This window comes from Fistularia commersonii, chromosome 12, assembly GCF_037954325.1.
Source record: "Fistularia commersonii isolate RoL2024-O1a breed Wild chromosome 12, RoL_Fcom_v1.0, whole genome shotgun sequence".
Lineage (NCBI taxonomy): Eukaryota > Metazoa > Chordata > Actinopteri > Syngnathiformes > Fistulariidae > Fistularia > Fistularia commersonii.
Genome location: NC_141295.1, coordinates 6,304,693 through 6,319,556, shown reverse-complemented (window position 1 = coordinate 6,319,556; position 14,864 = coordinate 6,304,693). Strand labels below are relative to the sequence as shown.

The 14,864-nt window shown below is 56.8% G+C and overlaps 3 protein-coding genes across 7 annotated transcripts; 1 reads left to right on the top strand and 2 right to left on the bottom strand.

The window, feature by feature from the left end:
- Nucleotides 1–41: 41 nt before the first annotated feature.
- On the bottom strand, nucleotides 42–6,723 carry gtpbp2b (GTP binding protein 2b). 4 transcript variants are annotated; one of them, XM_086156683.1, is made up of 13 exons: nucleotides 5,484–6,723; nucleotides 4,344–5,096; nucleotides 3,819–3,845; nucleotides 3,239–3,423; nucleotides 2,955–3,066; nucleotides 2,677–2,874; nucleotides 2,394–2,568; nucleotides 2,092–2,311; nucleotides 1,732–1,867; nucleotides 1,598–1,656; nucleotides 1,176–1,347; nucleotides 924–1,088; nucleotides 42–848 (listed from the first exon to the last, which is right to left on the bottom strand). In XM_086156683.1, exons 2-13 carry the CDS (start codon nucleotides 4,518–4,520, stop codon nucleotides 660–662), a joined length of 1,815 nt encoding a protein of 604 aa, XP_086012809.1. In that variant the 5' UTR covers nucleotides 4,521–5,096; nucleotides 5,484–6,723; the 3' UTR covers nucleotides 42–659. The 4 variants fall into 4 exon arrangements, with proteins under 4 accessions (XP_086012809.1, XP_086012811.1, XP_086012810.1 ...); XM_086156685.1 differs by having other exon boundaries at nucleotides 3,239–3,396; XM_086156684.1 differs by having other exon boundaries at nucleotides 5,476–6,117.
- ero1b (endoplasmic reticulum oxidoreductase 1 beta) lies at nucleotides 6,409–11,671 on the top strand. Of its 2 annotated transcripts, none has more exons than XM_086156688.1 (16): nucleotides 6,409–6,567; nucleotides 7,885–8,004; nucleotides 8,119–8,202; nucleotides 8,296–8,337; nucleotides 8,419–8,501; nucleotides 8,709–8,782; nucleotides 9,097–9,217; nucleotides 9,292–9,338; nucleotides 9,516–9,527; nucleotides 9,605–9,631; nucleotides 9,714–9,806; nucleotides 9,936–10,182; nucleotides 10,251–10,320; nucleotides 10,400–10,486; nucleotides 10,564–10,697; nucleotides 10,839–11,671. In XM_086156688.1, the coding sequence occupies exons 1-16, from the start codon at nucleotides 6,409–6,411 to the stop codon at nucleotides 10,897–10,899; spliced, it is 1,461 nt and encodes a 486-aa protein (XP_086012814.1). In that variant the 3' UTR covers nucleotides 10,900–11,671. The 2 variants fall into 2 exon arrangements, with proteins under 2 accessions (XP_086012814.1, XP_086012816.1); XM_086156690.1 differs by lacking the exon at nucleotides 6,409–6,567 and adding an exon at nucleotides 7,186–7,339.
- Nucleotides 11,091–13,993, bottom strand: gpr137bb (G protein-coupled receptor 137Bb). Its single transcript, XM_086156695.1, has 7 exons — nucleotides 13,533–13,993; nucleotides 13,326–13,375; nucleotides 13,030–13,255; nucleotides 12,685–12,834; nucleotides 12,484–12,612; nucleotides 11,963–12,081; nucleotides 11,091–11,897 (listed from the first exon to the last, which is right to left on the bottom strand). Exons 1-7 carry the CDS (start codon nucleotides 13,914–13,916, stop codon nucleotides 11,813–11,815), a joined length of 1,143 nt encoding a protein of 380 aa, XP_086012821.1. The 5' UTR covers nucleotides 13,917–13,993; the 3' UTR covers nucleotides 11,091–11,812.
- Between the last annotated feature and the right edge of the window lie 871 nt (nucleotides 13,994–14,864).

The following is a 14,864-nucleotide window of genomic DNA, read 5'->3' as shown; positions in this document are numbered from 1 at the left end:
TCGGGTCCCTCCTCAGCTGAGACACGCGCAGGCAGGTTGTCATGGTAACGGTTTATTGTCGAGTAGAACGCCGTCCGAAAATAACAACGGCGAGGGTCTGAGGCCATCTTTGTCTCCATGGTAACAAATGACATAACGACACGAAACAGACAGAGAGTATGGTGCGGTCCAGCCTGTTCGGTCCGTTGCCACGGCAACAATGAGGAGTAAATAAATATGGGCTGGTTTGTTTTTAGCAGATGCCTTCAGGCGCGGGTCGGAAGTTTTAGCTAGCGGGTGTTAACGGGCTCCGGACGTAGCTCACGGCAGCTAACATGCTAAGTGAGTTTTAGCCGTGCTGTCCGAGGCCGACGCCAGCGTCCGATCGGCCGAAGACACCCAGGAGCTCTGGGCGGCAGAACAAGGAAGGGAACCGGAACGTTCCACGGACGATCAACATTTATTGGACGATCGATAAGTTTATCGAACGATCGGAGACCAGCGGGACGATCGGGCACTTTGATCGGACGGAGGCGCCGGTCGATCGCCGGCCGCCATCGGACGAAGGCGAAGACGAGGTCCTTCCTCTGACCTCACGTTTGGTTCGGTTCTCCGGGTTCCTTCTGAAAGTTCTGATGAAGATGAACCGGTCTGAGGGCGTGGGGAGGGGGGGGCGCGTTCTAGTCCTGGTTCTGGTCCTGGTGGTGCGGGCGGTTCTGGTCGTGGGAGGGGGGCAGCAGGCGGGTGACGTGGCCGATGCCCTTGGTGACGCCCTCCCTGAAGAGCAGCTTGGCGCCCAGGCGAAGGTACTCCGGGTGCTTGATGAAGCGGAACCGCACCACCGCCCTCTCGCCGGTCCGGAGCTCCTCCTAGCGGGTGCGGGGGGGAGGGTGTCATGTGACCTGGAGGGGGGGGTGTCATGTGACCCGGTGGGCGGGGCTCACCTTGCCGTGGAGACCCTCCACGGTGGCGGTCTGCCGCACGTTGCCCACGTGGGCGGTGACCTGCGACCCCCGGCGGAAGGTCTTGGCATGGAAGAGCAGGACGATGGCGGCCTCGAACTGGCGGCAGATGGTGGGGTTCATCTTGGGGCTCACCAGGACCATCCCCTGCAACCGGCAGCAGACCGCTGACGCCCCTGAACGCCCCCGACCCCCCCCCCCCCCGCCGACCCCCCCACCGCCGTGACCTCTGACCTTACGCAGCAGCGAGCGGTCGAAGTTGCCCAGCGCCAGCGTGGCGGCCTGCCCCGCCCGCAGCACGCGGCACGCCGAGCGGTTCCTCTGGATGCTGCACACCTTCAGCCGCAGGAAGCGACCTTCATCCGTAGGGCCCACCACCAGACGCTCACCCTCGCCACACACACCGCTGCAGTGCAACACACACAAATACACACCCAGGTAAACACTGGAATTTATAGAACGGCGTACACACCAGAATACACACTGGAATACACTAGATTACACACTGATACATACTGTACTACACTACTGGAACACAGGACTCAACAGTACTACACTGTAGATGCCACTGGAGCGCAGGACACACTAGAATACTACATGGTACTACATTTTGGGAACGGAGTACACACTTGTACTACAGTCTTACTTCCCAGTACCTGTAGAGAGTTCCTCCAACAACCGTCCCCACATCTGGAACGGAGTAGATCTCATCCACCTGCAAACACACACACACACATCAATATCCTGTGAGAGAGAGAGAGAGTGTGTGTGTGTGTGTGTGTGTGTTCACCTGAAACTCGGTCAGCTGCTGCATGAGCTCCTCCTGCTCTTTGCTGTTGCTCAGAGGAGGAAGAACATTCAGAAAAACCTTCAGGAGGTCCAGGTTCTCCCCGGACACACTGGACAGCGTGAAGATGGGTGTGATGCTGCACACACACACACACACACACACAAATTCAAAGTTGGAGTGTGTTCTGCTGACAGTGTAAAACACCATTGGTCCACTAGAGGGAGCCAGAGAGCAGCAACGGTTGGTGCACCAGTCACTGTACGAACTGCAGTAAATACAGCAGGAGCAGTACTCCACCCACCAGGTGGACTGCAGTAGTAGTAGTACTGGTAGTAGTAGTAGTAGTAGTACTAGACCCACCAAGCTGCCTGGCTGAACTGCTGGGCGGCAGTGACGGCGTCGTCGGGGCTCCGGACCTCCATGGGGACTTTGCTGCAGCCGGGCTGCTTGAGGACGCGCTCCAGCTGGCGGACGGTCCTCTCGGCCGCGCCCCGGGAGCAGAGGTCCGCCTTGCTGACCACGATGAAGATGGGGACCTTGAGGGCCATGGCCAGGCCCAGGTGCTCCCTGGTGGTGCCGGCTGGGCGGAGGGGAGAACGGGGGTTAGCCTTCGGAGGGCTTTCGCGGGGAACTTCCGCCGGCGTCGGGCGGGAGGAGCTCACCGATGCCCGTGTTGGCGCTGACGACCAGCATGGCGAAGTCGGGGCAGTAGCTGGTGAGGCCGAAGACCGTGGTCTTCAGATACTTGTGGTGTCCGGCCAGGTCGATGAAGGTGATCATCTTGGAGGAGCTCTCGCAGATCTCCTCGGCGGAACGGGACTCGCCGTAGTTCACCACCTGAGACGTGAGGGTTCGTGACCGTCAAGACCACGAAACCAAACACGTAAAGACGGGACGGACGCCGGAGGAGAAGCCGACGCCCGGCGGACCGTCTCAGATGCCCACCTGCCCTTTGCTGTCGAAGCCCAAGATCTCAAAGCTGATGCTGGAGGTCCTCCCCGTCTGGATCTCGTGGAGGTGCCTGAAGAGGTTGAGTCTGGCCCGCCCGCGCCCGTTGTCCAGCTCCCCCTGCGTCAGGACGCCCAGCAGCGTGGACTTCCCCGAGTCCACGTTCCCCAGCACCGCCACGCGCAGGTCCAGGAACTGCCGGCAGGGCGGCGCAGAAGGTTAGCCGGCGCGTGCCGGAGGACCGCCCGCACCTCACACACCAGGAGGACCTTCACCTGCTGGTCGTCCGGGACCTTTCGCACCAGGACCTCCGCGATCCTGCGTCCGCTGCGGTCCGGGTCAAAGTCCAGCTCCCGCTCCCTCAGGAGGGTGATGTCGGCGCCGACCCTGCCGCCGCCACGAAGCACATTCACGTCAGGCTTTCCGCAACAAAAGCAGAGTCTAACAACTGTCACCCGTCCTCCTAGATAACATCCGGACGCCCAGTTTGGAACTGGACTTCATGTCCTCCTGTGTCATCCCGAACCTCTCCACCCCCCACGGGAATCCCGTGACCTACTTCTCCGCCATCTTCCTCAGCGTCCTGAGCGAGGCCTTCATGTCGGCGTCCGTCAGGCCGACCAGCAGCCCGTTGTCCTCCACGCCGATCTGGTAGACGGCCTCGCCGCGGCCCTCCTGCAGCCGCCACTTCAGCTGCGTGGCCAGGTGCTCGAAGCGCTGCTGGGTGGGGTTGACCAGCTTCAGCTGGGGGCGGAGGCGCGAGGTCAGCTAGCTCGCTGCTCGTCGGGGGGGACGTTCTGACACATTTAACGGGATCCCTGCTCCTCTGTCAAGTCATCTGGGTTCAATGTCCGCCCTGAGCAGCTCCTCCTCTCATATGACTGACTTCAACATCATTTTACAGATTCGGGTCATTTCCACTTCTTTCTGAAACTCTTTAAGGCCATTTTCCTCATCATTTCTATGGAATTTTAGATCATAATTAAAAACAGTCATTCTCATATATTTATCAGCAGGCATATTCATACGTATTTATGGTTAATTTTAGGATTTTTCTCCAATTCTAAGTCATTTTAGGGGTCAATTCCTCACTATTCTACATCTCCAGGTGCAGGTGGGCGAAAGAGCAGGTGGTTTACCTTGTATTCAATGTTTCCTTCCTCTGCCTGCAAACACACACAGACACACACACACACACACAGCAAGTGATGAGGTTGGCCTCGGTGGTTCGGCAGACTTGATCAGAACATTCGTGCAGTTTACTGGCTTCGCTTTCTCGTGTTTTTGTTTTTGTTGACGTTTGTTTTGGAAGGTACACTGGCAGTAAAAAGCAATCTAACCTTGGTTAAAGTAATTGGAACAAGAGCCGAATCGTAAACCATTTACCGTTTAGTGCAAAACAACTTTATTCATGGTCTTTGTTTCCCCGAAAGTTCTCCTTCAAGTCAGAGGTTCTTAAATACCGTGAAATCCCCATTCAGTTCTGAACGGCGTAGACTGCAGTTCAACATGGCGCCCGACCAAAACACACGGATGGGGCTTTGCTAGCAGTTACCTTGTTGCTAGCTAGCTAGCTAGCTTCTAACCGGGCTCCGCAGGCTAACGCTAGCTGGCGGCCCGGCTATTAACCTGCCTCCAACCCCCGGTGAGAGGACGGTAGCTACCTCCGGTGGTAAATACGGTGGCGGCGTCTTGTTGTTCCGGTGCTTTTTATTCCGTCTCCTCCTGCCCCGCTTGCCCCTCCTCCCGCGGGGCTTCTTCGACGTCCTCTTCCCGTTATTGGACGGCCCGTGTCGGCCGTGTCCGGGCGACACCGCGCCGCTGTCGGTCAGATCCACCATCGCTCCGGCCGGGGGGAACCGGGGCGCCGCGGGGGGGGGGGGCACCGGGGGCTGTCACCGGGACGAGGCCGGGATAACGGACATTAAAAACAGAGGTTTGTTCTGTTCATGGCGGCCGCCGAGCGCAGCCTGTCCCGGGGGAGAGCCGCGGCGGAGGATGCTCTCTCCTCAGCACCAGCCGCGCTGCGGAGGTACAAACCACCACTTCCGGTGGGGACTTTCAAAATAATGGCGCAGGAGCCGCAGACCGGAAGTGCCAAAAAGTATGTTTTTCAAAGTAAATCATTCAAACATGTTATTGGACTTAATCACACTGGAAGAGTCACTTGCAAGAGAAACAACACATTATGTATTGATCTATTTATCATTATCATTATCATTGAGTGTTGTTTGGTCCATGAAGTCGAGCAGCTTATTTCCTTCATACTTTATTATTATTATTATAATATCATGTGACTCTCTGCAGTTCCTTCCCTGCGTTCTGTCGGACCAGAGGTCACTTTGGACCAGCTTTGCTTCTGTGTTTGGGTATTTATGAGGTGTCTAGGAAACAGTGGCAGGAGGTCTGGTTTGAATCTGGAATAGATAAGATAAGAACAACTTTATTAATCCCAAAGGAAATTGTTGTGCCAGAGTTACAGAAAATATAACAGTAATAAATAATAAAAAGAAAAAGGCAGAATTAGAAATAAAAATAAACTATAAACTATAAAGTGTCTCAGTGAAACTATAAAGTGTCTGAGTAAACAAGGGATAAAACTATAAGTGTCTTAGTAACAAGTGAGGTGAGGAGTGCACAATAGTACGATAAAAGGAAAAAATTGTAGTGTAGCTGTTATGAAATGAAATATTACACAGTTCTGAATATTGCACAGTGAAATGAAATATTGCAGTTTTTGTTTTTTTTTATTTTTTTTGTTTTTTTTTTAGGTTAAAGATAGGGTGAAACAAACACCGTTTGACCTTGGAGAACTTTGGAAAGCAGCATGGCGGTGCGAAGCCAGAACGAGTCCTGTTCAAACTCTGGCCCCGTCGTCATGCCGATACTCAAGCTGGAATGTGAAGAACAGCCTTGTCCTGTCTTTCCGGCCCATCCAGGTAAAGGGCGTGCTGCAATGTGCCTCTGGAGGCCAGATGTGTCTGAACGCACCAGCTGAGGGGGCGATTTGAGAGTCCAGACCACACCATGTCAGACCAGACATTGCTGGGGGTCATGGCCAGGCCGAGTCGCATGGAGCCGCAGGATGAGAACCTGAGATCCCCACAGAGAGACACCTCTCTCCCCTAGTCTCCACCTGGAAGCCTGTCCATGGAGACCATGATTAGAATGAAGGGCTGATTACATGCAGCCAGACAGAGACCAGAGGAGGTTCTGAAGCCTGTTCAGGTCTGAACAAAAGTACACCTGTGGGTGGCTCTTCCATTTAAATACCTATTCATATTTTCTACCTGGAAGAAGAAGATAAAGCCTCTTCATCCATCTCCCCTTCCCTCCCTGTGTTATGACTGGCACTCTCGTTTATTCTCGCGAGGCCTCCGAGACTCGTCGACGTGTTTTGGCACTGCACATGCGCAAATACGAGCAGTCATGCGATCGCCTCGGGACGCGGACCGGAAGTGGCGGCGGTGTGTTGGGACGAGCTTGACGCGGCGGACGGGCGGAAGAGAAGTTCGGGTCGTGTCCGAGTCCGACGCGACGACCCCGGTTGTCCCGGTTCTCCGGGGGTTCCAGGCGATAGCGTCCGTGTGAGACTGCGCTCTCTGCGGGTGCGTCGGTGCAGCGGCCCGAGGAGCTGCTGCTAGCTTGCGGAGGCTAACCCGTCTGAGGGGACGGAACTTCGAGGCCCGTTTTCCTGTTCCGACCGCCGCAACACCGGCAGGCTGCGGGATGTGGAGAGTCACTCTGCCGGCGCTCGGTGGTCTGCTCTCGGCCTGGGTCTTCGGGAGCCTCGTCCTCGGCTGGTTCCAGCAGAACGACGGAAAGCCGCGGACGCATCACGGCGAGCATCCGAGCTCAGATAGCCGGGACCAGAGCTGCTTCTGCCATGTGAGTCCCCGAGGAGCGGTGGGGTGGGGGATGTCTGCGCCGGAGAAGCCCCGAGGACCGGAGGGGTCTGCCCCGGGAGGGTGTCCGAGAACCAGGGATCCGGAGCGGTCACCCAAAACCGCCTCGGAGGAGACCCCTCCAGAGCCTTCTGGCACCTTCTCTCCCTGTGACGTCGCAAACAGTCGCTCCCTAATATTAAAAATCTTCTTCTTTTCATTTCGTGTTTTCCCTGGCGAGAAAAGCCTAGTCATAAAAATAGCAAACTTAAAAAACAACGATATTCAGGTTGTGACGTAGCAGGCTCTGATTGGCTCCCCGCCGAATCGGGTCTGACGTCACGTTTCCCCGTCAATAACCTGAAATCCCAAAACACCTGACACCGCGCGCGCGCACGGCTCGCCGCGTGCGTGTGTTTTCGACTCCCAGCGCCGGTTATTTGCATAGCCGAAGGGAAAAGCGTGGTGAACGCTGATTGGTCGGCGTCGAATCCCCGCCCCTTTGCCCCGTCTGGGAGTTGTAGTCCTTCAACCCGCCGCTTTCATGCTCCGTCCGCAGCGGAAAACTACAAACCAGTACAAGGCGGAGCTCCGCGGTTTGACGGCCGGTTGTTTGTGGGCGGGTTGCCGGCGGACGCGGGGTCTAGTTCGGCCCCGGTGACCCCCACCTTCCCCCTGTGCGGGAGGTGGACACCTGCCGAGGTGAGAAGAGGATGAGGAGGGAAACGTGGCTCTTCCTGCCCGTCGTGGCGCTCGGTGGTCTTCTGCTGCCCGAGGTCTGCACCTCCAGCCCTGAACATCTGCCCCTCCAGCGGGCCCTGGAGCTCTGGAGGAGGGGGGATCTAGAAGGATCTGAAACATCTGTTAGGAAGTTCTCAGGGTTGAGGATCATCTCAGAAGCGCCCGAGGAAGGAAATGGTTTGTTCTCAGAGGACCAACAGCTGTTTGGTTTGTTGCAGAACTCTTCAGGTTTGCCGCTGTTAGGTTTTACAGGGAGCTTCTGAACATGGTAGAACAGTGATTGAAGGTCCAGGAGGACAGGCTTGTGTGATGTTTAGACTGGAAGGAGGCGTTTGAACGCGGAGGTCTGAGCCGACATGGCGGTGAGGTGTTTGGACAGGAAGGAGAGAAAGGTTCTAGCTGGTCCTGGTCCTGGGAGTCTTCACCCAGACACCAGATGTTTCACAGAAGAAGGTTAATGATTGACATGGAGGGACCCCCTCCCCCGTGGGTATTCAAGGGCCGCTTGCTGTGTGACTGCCGTCTGTGTGTTTATGCTCTCGTGACCTGACGAGCGCTGTGATTGGTCCTCTCCCGTCAGCTGACCGGCGTCCTGGACGACTGCTTCTGTGACGTGGAGAGCATCGACGTCTTCAATAACTTCAAGATCTTCCCCCGCATCAAGAACCTGACGGAGAGGGACTACTTCAGATACTACAGGGTGGGACACACACACACACACACACACACACACACACACACACACACACACACACACACACATGCCTTGCGTTCAGTGCCGGTTTGTATAACAACGGTGGTGTCGCCCCCCCAGGTGAACCTGAAGAGACCCTGTCCCTTCTGGCCGGACGATGGTCACTGCTCCATCAAGGACTGCCACGTAGAGCCCTGCCCCGAGGTCAGAGGTCACACACACACACACACACACACACACACACTGCAAGATCTTTGGAGGTCTGGATCCAACCTTCTTCTGCTATGTGTTCTACAGAGTCAAGTTCCTGTGGGAATTAAGTCTGGGAACTACAACAAGGTGAGACACACACACACACACACACACACACACACACACACACTCTTTGGGGTCCCTGTCTGACAGTGAGTGTGTCCTCAGTACACACAGGCGGCCAACAACATGGCCGACGTGTCCGAGTGTGAGCAGGCCAAGGAGCTGGGTGCCATCAACAGCACACTGAGGTCAGTGTGTGTGTGTGTGAGTGTGTGTGTGTGTGTGTGTGTGTGTGTGTGTGTGTGTGTGTGTGTGTGTGTGTGTGTGTGAGACTTTCGCCTTTTTGATACACAGCACACACCTGACTGTAACATCACTACCAGCCATTTTTTTGCCCATCAGACATCACTTCCTGTTCCTCCTCTGACATCACTTCCTGTCACTTCCTGTTGCAGCAACCAGAGCAAGGAGGCGTTTGCTGACTGGGCGAGACACGACGACGCCCAGGACCATTTCTGTGAGCTGGACGGTGAGAGCCTCCGACCAATCAGAAGCCTCCAAACCACCCTGTCCTCACGCCGGGACTTGGAGTCGACTCGCTGTAGACCGGGTGTAGATCGGGTGTAGACCGGGTGTAGACCGGGTGTAGACCGGGTGTAGACCGGGTGTGGACTGGGTGTATTTGACTTTCAGATAAGCTCCAAACTATCTCGAGGAGGCAGGTCTAATTTTTCTGAGCTGTAGTCCAGGTGTAGTTCAGGTGTAGTTCAGGTGTAGTCCAGGTGTAGTCCAGGTGTAGTCAGGCTGTAGCGCCGCCGCCTCACAGCCGCTGTGCCGTTCCAGACGAGACGTCTCCGGACGCCGAGTACGTGGACCTCCTGCTGAACCCTGAACGGTTCACCGGCTACAAGGGACCTTCGGCCTGGAGGGTGTGGAACAGCATCTACGAGGAGAACTGCTTCAAGTGAGACGACCCCGACGGCCGGAAAGCCCGCGAAACGTGACCCCCGACCCCTGACCCCTGACCTCTGTGTGCAGGCCCAGGTCCGTGTACCGGCCCCTCAACCCCCTGGCCCCCAGCAGAGGTGGGTGCGGCTCCGTCTTCTGACCAGGACCTCCTGGGGCGTCCTGGAGCAGATCCGGGAGGTCCTCTTAGGAGATGAGTGGTGAGGGTGATGATGGTGCAAAGATGAAGGTTTGTCATGTGTCTGTGTTTGTCCCGCCGTCCTCGGACCTCCTCCACCTTCTCCCCGGGGCTCCAGGAGACGACGACGGTGAGTCCAACCCCGAACCTTCTCGCTTCTTCTCCCCCTGAGGAGCTCGCGCACTGACTCCTCTGCTGTCCTTGCAGGTGAAGCCTTCTACCACTGGCTGGAAGGTGAGCCTCCTCTTCTGCTCCCCCCCCAGGGTGGAGGACAGTATCTGACCGTGTGTGTGTGTGTGTGTGTGTGTGTGTGCAGGTCTGTGTTTGGAGAAGAGGGTCTTCTACCGGCTCATCTCCGGCCTCCACAGCAGCATCAACATCCACCTGAGTGCTGAGTACCTTCTGGACGGTGAGTTTGTCTGCACTGCAACCCTGAAGACCGCGCCGCCATCATGGCCGCTGACCATGAGCCCTGTGGTGTTCTGGCCTGTGATTGGCTGAGCTGTGTGTGTGTGTGTGTGTGTGTGTGTGTGCGCAGAGGGCTGGGGTCGCTCCGTTTGGGGCCCCAACCTTCAGGAGTTCCTGCGCAGGTTCGCCGTGGCCCAGACCAAGGGTGAAGGCACGCGGCGCCTGAAGAACCTCTACTTCCTGTACCTGATGGAGCTGCGGGCGCTCTACAAGGTGGCGCCGTACTTCGAGCGCGCCGTGGTGAACCTCTACACCGGCAACGCCAGCGAGGACGAGGCCACCAAGGACCTGCTGCTGCAGATCTTCCACGAGATCAAGTACGGAGGGGTCGGGGGGGGCGAGGAGGTCCAGGTCTGGAGACCCGCTGACCCGCTGTCTCTTCCAGAACCTTCCCCATGCACTTTGACGAGAAGTCCATGTTCGCCGGACACAAGATGGAGGCCAAGATGCTGAAGGTGGGTGAGAGGACCGGGTGCACGTCACGTGCACGCCCGCGGGTCTCCCGCCGCTCCTCACCGAGCTCCGTCTCTGCAGGAGGAGTTCAGGCTCCACTTCAAGAACATCTCCAGGATCATGGACTGCGTGGGCTGCAGCAAGTGTCGGCTGTGGGGGAAGCTACAGGTGTGTGTGTGTGTGTGTGTGTGTGTGTGTGTGTGTGTGTATACACGCATCAGGGTGACCCACATGTCTGTCCTCAGACCCAGGGTCTTGGGACGGCCCTGAAGATCCTCTTCTCTGAGAAGGAGATCCAGAAGCTCCCGGAACACAGCCCCTCCAAAGGCTTCCAGCTCACGAGGCAGGAAATCGTGGCCCTCATCAACGGCTTCAGCAGGTGTGTGTGTGTGTGTGTGTGTGTGTGTGTGTGTGTGTGTGTGTGTGTGTGTGTGTGTGTGTGTGTGTGTGTGTGTGTGTGTGTGTGTGTGTGTGTGTGTGCGCGCGCATGCTGCTGTAACATGAGATGTTTGTGCTCCAGGTTGTCCACCAGCATCAACCAGCTGCACAGCTTCCGCATGATGCTCAACGACCACAGGTAGCAGGAGGGAGCCCCCCCTCCCTCGGCCAGCACACACACGCGCACACACACACACACACACGCTCTGACATCACTCCATGCTGGTTTGTTTGGACATGTTGCCATGGCAACGGACTCGCCCGGGGACTTGGCTCCTCCATCAGGAGACCTGAAGCCTGAGGAGGACCTCAGCCCGTGTGTGTGTGAGTGCGCGTGCGTGTGTGTGTATGTGTGTGTGTGTGTGTGTGTGTGTGTGCGCGTGTGTGTCTCAGCTGCTTCGGTTTGTCTTCGATCACTTTATGGAAACAGGAAGTAGTTCTTGTGGGAGAGACAGGAGGTTCCTGCCGGGTGGGGCCTCCAGACGTTCCTCCAGATGGGCTCCGAGGCGTGAAGAAGAAGAATGTTTCTGAAGCCCAGAGGGTGGAGATGTTCAGACGTAGGCCTTCCCGCAGGCTCTCGGGCCCCGCTCGGACTCTTCCAGTCGTCTCTTCTTTGGTTCTTTAAGTTCCTGTGTTCGGCGGCGGGTGGAGGTCTGAGAGGGACCTCGCCCAGGAAGCCGGCGACGTCGCTAAGTAGCCTTTTCTAATCAACTGCAAACAAGCATCCGTTTCCATGGAAACGCTGGACTGGAACCCAGACGGGGACTTCCATTTTGTTGTACTTTTGTTTTGTGGGGTCCCGGTGGACCTGAAGGACCTGAGCAGGAGAAAACTCCTGGTCTCCGTGGAGGCAGTAAAGGTGTCGAGGCAGCTGTGAGATTTATTGAACGGAGCTGTAATAAAAACTCAGATTAACCTCTTCCGTTCCAGACATTTTATTGGTCAACAGTTGCCACGGCGACATCAGCGGCACAAACAACGTACAGTCGTAACTCAACCTCGCATGCGGTAACGAAGATCCGAGTCCGCCGGGGGGCGGCGGGTGTGTCGGGACCTTCAAGGGAAAGGATGCAGCTCCCCGGCGGCGGCGGTCAGTCGCCGCTCGTCGCTATGGCAACTACTCCAGTCGTCAGAGCAGGAACTAGGAACAGAGAGGAAACCTTCAGGTTCTGGCTTCCAGAGAAGAAGCTCAGCGGGCGTCCTCACCTGGCCGGCCCGGGGGGGGGCGCGCCCCACGCCAGGTCCTCGTCGCTGTCGTAGCGGCGAGGGTTGTCGAAGAAATACCCCCTGGAGGTCAGGACGTGGTTCGGGAGGTCAGCCGTGCCCTGAGGGGGCGGAGCCAACGCTTTAGCATCCGCATGTCTGCGCTACGTCGCGTTAAAAACCCATTTGAACGATCCTCCGAACCCAACTAACGTGTTAGCATGTTAGCCAGGTTCTGGGCGTAAGCTTAAGCTGAACGTAACGAGCTCCTTCCTGTATTCGGCGACACAAGCTAAGCTAACTACTCCGCTAAAGGAGACGACTAGGCTAACATCAAGTAACGTGATTTCCTTTTGCTGAAAGCAACATAAACCGCTTCCTGCATTCGGTGAAACACCGAAAACTGATGATAGAGGTGAGCGATAAAGCTAAGGGCTAAGAAGAAGTGAAATTATAATCTATCTTTGCACTGAAACTCCAAAGACGCTGACGCCTACTAGCGCGTCTCCGAGGCTGCGACTCACTCCGGCCTGCAGGGGGCGCCGCACCCTGAAGAAGAAGACGAGCAGCGAGGTGGGCAGCAGCTCCCAGACGAAGAGTATCAGGCCGAAATCCATGAAGGCGCCGTCCCCCAGCGGCGAGTGCAGGTCGGCCTGCGGACGCACATCAGCACCCGTCAGCCGCCGCCGGAATCACGCCGTCGCCGAGCGGCGGCGGCGGCTCACCTGGTCGGACACGTGGAACCAGCCGTGGTCGGGGGAGCCGGGCGCCTGGACGGGCGTCACGGCGACGACAGCCAGGTTGTACGAGGCCCGGGACGCGTACAGGAGCACCACCGCCACGCCCACCAAGGTCACCTGACACGGAGACGTCGCCTGCAGGGGTCAGAGGTCACGGCGTTTCCTGCTATGCTACTATGCTGCAGTACGGCATGTATGTTGTCATATGTAGCAGTACTACATCTGTGTAGTTGTGTGTAGCCGACCTTTCCAGCTGTGAAATGTAGCAGTACTGCCTATTTGTGTATTTCCTGTGTGTGTTACTATTCAGCAGTGAAGGTCAGAGGTCACCTGGGCCTCCAGCTGCACGCTGGCGAGCGACATGGCGGCGAGGCGGCGGAGGCAGACGGAGAGGGAGACGCCGGCGAGCACGAACAGCCCGCCGTTGACGGCGACCCGAACCAGAACCAGCGTCTTTGCCGCTGGCGCCGGCGCCGCCCTCGCCATCAGCCCGCAGAGCAGGTTGACCAACAGGAAGAGGAGGCTGGCGCCGACAAACAGGAAGTAGAGCGTCCGTCTGCAAGTCACTTGGGAAGTTAATTGCGGACCAGCAACCAAATAAACCATTTCATTTAATTAGATCCCACCTGTGTTTCAGCAGAGCAGGCGTGTGTTTGGACTTTGCCTTGAAGTAAACCTGACACACACACACACACACACACACACGCACACACACAGATAAAAATCATGTCAAATTACAATCTCCAGCTCTGGCCCCGCCCACCACTGGCCTTGACCAATCACTCAGCAGGCTCTGGCCCCGCCCCCCCTATGTGACCCCGCCCCCCGCTGACCTGTGCACAGTAGAGGTTGAGGAGCGCCAGGGTGAAGAACTGCAGGCAGACCGGGAGGCCGAGCAGCAGCCAGGAGGCGGGCGTCTCGGTGGCGGCGGGCGGCGTGCGTCCGCGGAGGCCGAAGCAGAAGAGCAGGGCGCGAAGCCCCGCCCACAGCAGGCACAGGAACAGGAAGGCCGTCCGGTAGCTGAAGCGCTTGTGTCCGTAGCGCAGCACCAGCCACAGCTGGGCGTACACCCAGGCGAACAGCAGCGAGTAACAGGCGGCGGAGGCGGCCGCCACCGCCGGCCTCAGCGGGGGGGGCCCCCACGCAGGCTCGGGGGGAGGGGCGCCGGAGATGTTAACGGCGGGTTGCCACGGAGACGACGGCGGGTTCCCCTCCATCGCCTCGCCGCTCCACGCCGGCGAGAGGAAGACAGGAACCGGGCTGCTCCGCCATCTGGAGAGGAAGAGGAGGTGGAGGAGGAGGGGGCGGGGGATTGGTGGAGGGCCGTCACATGACGCCTCATCCTGGATGGGGATTGGACGAGCGGGAGGAGACGCGCCGAGGAGACGTCCGCCGTCAGCGCACGACACCGACACGGATCAATATTGGACTGATACTAGATGAATATCAGACCAATACTAGATCGATATCAGTATTGATTGAAAAGCCATATAAGGTGATCAGATGTGATCAGGTGTGGCTGTTATTGATCTGCTGTCAGGTTACATCACACCTAGAAGACCTCCTGCACTTCATCTTCACCGACCACCAGGGGGGGTGAGAGGGAGGGAAGAGCAGAGGGTCAGGGGAGGGATGGAGGGATGGAGGGATGGAGGGATGAAAGGAGGGATGGATAAATAATTATCAATCAATATATGGATGGATGGATGGATGGATGAACAATTATCAATCAATATATGGATGGATGGATGGATTAATACAAAAATGGATGGATGGATGGATGAATAAATGAATGATGGATGGATGATAGATTGATGGAGGGATGGATGGATGAATAATTATCAATCAATATATGGATGGATGGATGGATGGATGTTCCCTTACGTGCCGCTAGGGGGCGCCAGAGTCAAGTGCCCGGTCGGAACCCTGATTCACTTCCGGTTTCACGCTTTTTGGTTTCCTGTTGGTCTATTCCTTGACATTTTTTTAAATCTATTCTTCGACATTTTTTAAATTTATATCCACAATATAATCCTTGTCATTATGTAATCTCTATACACAATCTAATCCTGTGTTCGGTGTTAGAAAAAAAATAATAAATAAATGCTTGGGTTCCGCTTCCGGTCGGTAGGCCCCGCCCCCTGCCCCGCCCCCTCCCGCCCCTT